Genomic DNA, 6099 nt, shown 5'->3' with positions numbered 1-6099 from the left:
CAATTGGTGCAAAAGTTAGGTGCAGAGCTATTACTACTGACATAAACCACCTCATGACTTGCCGAGAAGCGGGTTGACATTGCCTGCCCATTATCTCATAATTTCTGCCTAAGGAAGCTGGCAAGCCATCAGAAGCTTATATAGCGTGCCAGTGTTTGCAAAGAATAGCCGCGCTATAAGGAGCCATTCTGCACCTAATCTCCGCGTCGAGTACGAGGCACGCTGCAATTCAGTCCCCCCCCCATGCACTGTATCTGTTTCAGAGGTTTTGCTAAAGGTCCTTCGTGTGTCACAAGCGTTCCGCTATTTACATGCGCCGTTTGATGCATGTGGTCGATCCACTGCATAAGGCTGGAGCTTTCTGTGCAAGCATGCGAAATCGGCGGTTTTATTAGAGCACGTATCCTTTCGCACGAGGTACAATTAAGCTCGCCTCCCATGGAGAGCAAAGCTAGCGGAAGGCGGTTGAAAGTTTACGCTAAGTTGTGAACAACACGTGGCTGAAGCGAAGAGTTACATGCTGATCTCATATTGTGGCACTAACACGCACCACTCGTACGGGACGAACAGGGATCCATTAGGCCACGCCGAGCACTAAAGAAGTCTCTGATTATTTTTCAGGTGCTTCACTGTTCGCATAGAATCCACGTGGCTTTGTTTGGCACCACCGCAGCAGCAACGTCGGAATTTCTCGCGAAAATGGCTAATTTATTTCCTGGCCGGCACGGTTGCGTGTAGATTCCGCTGCTCTAAACGATGCAGGAGATGAAGTGCATGTGGCCGGGTATCACGCGCATAGATGCCCGACACACCTCATTCAACATCTATAGTGTAGCTATATCGCGCAAGTCGTGCATAAAATCTACGCCCAGCGTCTTTCTGTGCATCAAAAGAGCGGTCTATTCAATGCCATTCCAGAGTGCGCATGATTGAACTCATCTCGAGCGCACGTAGTACGCGATCGATCGCCTAGCCCATAGCTATGCCTAGCCACACGTGCGCTGGCTGCATATTTGGCACACTCCATTAACTACACAAATACTCGCACAAGACGTTGACCCGTAGATGAGAATGCACATAAGATACAATCCCGACAAGCAAACTCTCGTATGAAAAAAAAGAAAGATGCATACTCACGCACACGTTGACTTCGGTCTCTTCGGTTATGGGTGGCAAGCAAGGCTGTCGTCGATGGCGATGGCGCAAATTCCGGGGCGATAGGAGAGAGGATTTGGAGGAACCGACGCTCTTTTATAGTCCCGAAATTCCTTAAGCATCACTGTGCGCCACCTCTCAAATCACCAGTGCAAAAGTACATTGTTATTTCATGAATTACGGCACATGATACGCAATAAAACAAGCGTACCGGGAAGCGCGTTCAAGTTGCGCGGGTCGCACCAGAACTGAATGACAAAAACGAAAAAATAAATTGTATATTAATGTTTGTATTAATCCGATCCGCAATCCAGCTTTCTATGGCTGTAGAGTGTACTAGTGGCAGGTGGTGCAGGTGAATCGAACGCACTTTTGACACGTTCGATTCACCTGCATTAACAGTTCATTAGTTTCAGCGGTGCAGCAATGGCGCCTTCTGAACACCCTATGTGAAACACACCGTTCGTTTCAACATGTACAGGAAAGCTGCAGGGCTGGTTCGCGATTTTGCTGCACCCTTTCTACTGTCAATGCCGACTTGGTGCAGTCGTGCAGTTACAGTGTCCTTGAATGTACCTTATATACTAATACACTGCGGTACAGGTGCGAAGCAGCAGTGCAGCAGACGACACAGCACACATGCGCAAGCGCCGTTAAAACCCAGCTTACGGGTATCTGCCGGGTATCTGCAAGTGCGGGTATATTAACGTCTCTGAAGTCGATTACACCGGCAGTTCAAGACCTATTTAACGCACACCGTGCACATTAGTCGGACAAAACACAACGCCTGCACCGGGTCTGCACCTTGGCATTCGAGCGGGCCTTTAAAAAAAATCCGTTCGATTCGATTCGGCTCATGCTTTCGCTGGTCGGCTGCCCCTTGCTGTGACTGACTGTCCCACTGCTCTGCTGCTGTCCACGCTTTCGCCTCGCCGTCCTCTTGCGTTTTTCGGAACGGGCTACAGCGTTGCGGTTTCGGCATCTGACTCATCCCTCTCGCTCATCATGCCGTCCAAGTGGAGGAAATGTCGAGCCGTAAGAAAGGAATACAACAAGATAATGAATGAGCTAGGACTCGCGCCGCGTAATGCTGGGCCTTCCTCGTCCAACAACGAAGGTGCAAGCTTCACCTCTGCAGACAGTTCTCGCGTAGAGCGACTTTCGCCTCTGAAGCCGGGAACCAGCAGACAATCGCGAAGTTCACTTTCCACGGATGACGGTGGTGAGCCTCCGTTCAAACGGTTGAACGAGCGGTCGAGTAGCGAAGCCTTTGTCGACGACGTCTGCAGACAAGAATCTCCTTGTGTCGACGAATTCCAATCGGAGAGTGCGGGTACGTCCTCATGTGAGCAAAGCGACTCTGATAGCAGCTCAAGTGACAAAGGAGGTCCCCAAGGAAGCGAATCGAGTGATGAGTCAGATGACTTTGTCGCTTCAGACAGCTGCACTGGGCTAGATGAGGGAATAGCCTTCACTTGTAGTCCAACGCTCACTCATGTACTTTCTGAACAACTGTCGGCAAGTGAAGAGTTTGCTGTAATTGCTTCCAAACATAATATGACGCATGCGTGCATTAACGATGTCCTCGATTTCTGCCGGCGAAGAGGCATCTCCGACCTTCCAAAAGATGCTAGGACAGTTTTGAAAACTGAGCGCAAAGCACAGGTGGAGCAAAATGGGTCATTCGTGCACTTTGGTCTTGCAGAAGGAATTCGTCAAGTGTTGCAGCCGGGGCAAGTAGTTCCAAGTGAACTGAAGCTACAGGGCAACATTGACGGAGTCCCTCTTTACAAAAGTAGCCAGCTCGCCTTTTGGCCCATTTTGTGCCGCATAACAAATGTGGAGGCATCACCGCCATTTGTTGTCAGTGTGTACTTTGGTGCAGGGAAGCCGCCATGTCTGCAGGATTATCTAGAGCCATTTTTGCAAGAGGTCTCCGACCTAATCTGAGGGGATAAGCATAGGAGATGTTCATGTTCGGGTGAGCATTGGAGCCATGGTTTGCGATGCTCCTGCAAGGAGCTATGTCAAATGTATTGTTGGCCACACTGGCTATTATGCGTGCGAGCGATGCAACCAAAAAGGGCAGCACCTTGAGAACAGGGTGACATTTCCCAGACTTCATGCAGCTGCACGGACAAATGTATCATTTCGATCTCAAGAGAACAAGCACCACCATTCTGGTGTTTCACCATTCCTTTCCCTTGACGTCGACGTGATTGCATTCTTCCCATCTGAATACATGCATCTCGTTTGCCTGGGAGTCATGCGACGACTTTTAAGGAATTGGGTATGCCAAGGCCACAATAACAGACTGAGCAGACTGTATCGCAATCAACTGAATGAAAGCCTGCGAGAGGCATCCAAGGCCTTTCCAACATGTTTTCAGCGGAAACCAAGGGGTACAGAAGAGCTTGATCGGTGGAAGGCAACAGAGTTTCGGACATTCCTCCTTTATGTGGGGCCTGTTGTCCTAAAGCCTCTTCTGCCTGCTTCTCAGTACAAGCATTTTGTAATGTTTCATGTGGCGGTCAGAATTTTAGCATCGCCTCAGCACTACCGTGAGTACAATGTTTTTGCCAAAGATTTGCTAAGGTATTTTGTTCAGGAGCTTAGTGAGCTATACGGGAAAAAACAGCTCGTGTACAATGTACACTCACTAATTCATCTTGCTGACCAGTGCCTAGACCATGGCCCTTTAGATGAGTTTAGTGCATTCCCTTTCGAAAGCTATCTTGGACGAATTAAAAAGTTGCTGCGATCTTCCAACAAGCCACTTTCGCAGCTAAGTAGGAGAATTTCTGAACTGAGGCACTCATCCAGGAACCAAGTCAAGCAGAAACTGCAACATGTGAAGCCTGGAGACTGCTTCCTGATTGACAGTACTCCTGTGGTGGTTCTGGAGATAATGGCAGACCACTTCAAGGGTGGGATTTTGCCAAATGCCAGGGACTTTTTCAAACTTCCACTGAAGTCGTCTCAGTTGAATATCTGGCGCTGCAATACGTTGAGTAACGAAAGAAAGGTCTGGCATCTTGATGACCTTCAGAACACAGCTCGGTGTCTGAGGCTAAACTACAAGCAAGGACATGTTGTTATTCCTCTTTTGCACTTTCACTGAAGCTGTCAGTGGCCGTTGGGCTTGTAGTGACCCAAACTGCCTTAGTCAGCCGTCCAACTGCCACATAGCATGCCGTTCAAACACTTACGGCAAGCATGCTGATAGCTGTACAACCAGGACACATTGCATGTCAATTCTCCAAGGTGCTACACCAGCTGTCATTCACGCTTCTGCTGTGTTTTCACCGCATCAGGCTCACACTGCCATGCCTCTTCAGAAGTCACTGCTCACACTGGGGCGCATCACAACCTCCATGACTTAGTTACCGAGTGGCGCAGCAGAGCGTCTGAGCCATCCAGTTCCCCTGCATCACGGATACCACCTGAGCCTGCACCTAGCTTTCTGAAACTTCAGTTGTGCCTTTGATATCTCCACTTTCTACGTGTTGAAGTACACTTCATCTGGAACAAGTTGCAGCACGGAAGACTAAACGGCCCTCTTCAGGGCCACCCAAACTATATGACTGGCAGGGACATGGTAACTCCCATCTCTGCCTTCGTACACCCTCTAGAAAATTAGCATGTGGTTACGTTTGTGTGTGTTTGAATAAAATGTCATTGAATATCTTGGTAAGTGCTTCTGAAAGAAAAATTATACAGAGCAGTTCTTTTCGAGAATACACAGAAGGAAAGAGCAAGAGAGTAAACAAACCATCTATTTAGTAATCACAAATAATGCCACTATGGATGGAGGGAAACAAAAACAAAACAAAAAAACTTGGCAACATGAACAAGAAACCAGAGGGTTCCACATTTTCTGTGATCATGACTAACAGACCAAAATGACAAATGTAAAGTCATTGTTGCACTTCATTCCACAAGCAGTGAGTGCCTGTTAAGCTATGCTGTAGACAGGTTCTGCGTTCCAGTGATAAGTGCCCTGTTTGTGCTAGCTTAATATGTTCTCAAAACTGACGGGGATTAATTTCTGTAATTGGCATGTTTTAAATAGAGCTGCTTTGTTTTAGAAACGAAACCAGCATAAAATTCAGGAGGATAGAAACAAAAGAAGTGACAGAACAAGAGTTAGACTTGGAGATTTTAGTTTATCTTCACAATTCCCAACATGGCATTTTTGGCACACAAGAGTTCGGTAGCTCAAAAGGCTGACATAAGTGTGGGAAAGTTCGTGAAATTCATACTAGTGTCTTCGACACACTGAACCTAAGTTTAAATTGTAGGTAGCTCAGATAGTCAAGTTATAAACAATTACAAAGTTGTAAAGATTTTTTTTCAGGCGGGGGGAGGATACAAATGTACTTTCCAGGCGACAAAGTTGCAGTTGTTTTTTAATCTTTATTATTATTATTATTATTATTATTATTATTATTATTATTATTATTATTATTATTATTATTATTATTATTATTTGTAAAATGGGTTTGGGGCTTTCTAGGGTTATTCAAAGGATATATCGCAACCTAATGTTTTGCATGTGCGTGATCCCTGCAGCCACATCTCACCTTAACAAGGTTCATACATTATTCTAAATGTCTGCATTCTTTATCAGTGAGCAAAACAGATGTCATGCTCGCATGTCAGGAGCTGTTTTCTTAATTAGTACATTTCCAGAAGCTCACTTTCAAGAGTTGTGCATGCCTTTCCTATCTCATGTACATAATTAAAACTGGTGGTATAGCTGCATTAACAACAATGAAAGAATAAATGGCCACCTGTGTGCTCATGGGCAGCAAAGAGCAACGCTCATGCATTCTATCATTGATGTGCTGATGAATGGATGTGAACCCTGCCAAATGTAAAAGGGCTCTGCAAATTATTTCTGTGGCGTGTGAACTCTGTGGCATATTTGTCATGTAGCCGCCC

The 6099-nt window shown here is 46.4% G+C and overlaps 1 protein-coding gene across 1 annotated transcript; it reads left to right on the top strand.

Annotated features, from left to right (window-relative positions):
• The first annotated feature begins 3112 nt into the window (after positions 1-3112).
• LOC125942263 (uncharacterized) lies at positions 3113-4788 on the top strand. The gene has a single exon (XM_049660432.1). It carries the CDS (start codon positions 3152-3154, stop codon positions 4274-4276), a length of 1125 nt encoding a protein of 374 aa, XP_049516389.1. The 5' UTR covers positions 3113-3151; the 3' UTR covers positions 4277-4788.
• The last annotated feature ends 1311 nt before the right edge of the window (positions 4789-6099 follow it).

This window comes from Dermacentor silvarum, chromosome 1, assembly GCF_013339745.2.
Source record: "Dermacentor silvarum isolate Dsil-2018 chromosome 1, BIME_Dsil_1.4, whole genome shotgun sequence".
Lineage (NCBI taxonomy): Eukaryota > Metazoa > Arthropoda > Arachnida > Ixodida > Ixodidae > Dermacentor > Dermacentor silvarum.
Note: the sequence above shows the minus strand (reverse complement) of the source record. Positions and strands in the feature narration are given on the sequence as shown.

Excerpts from the sequence above, each read along its gene's own strand:
- LOC125942263 (XM_049660432.1), top strand. The coding sequence starts at position 3,152 with ATGGTTTGCGATGCTCCTGCAAGGAGCTATGTCAAATGTATTGTTGGC.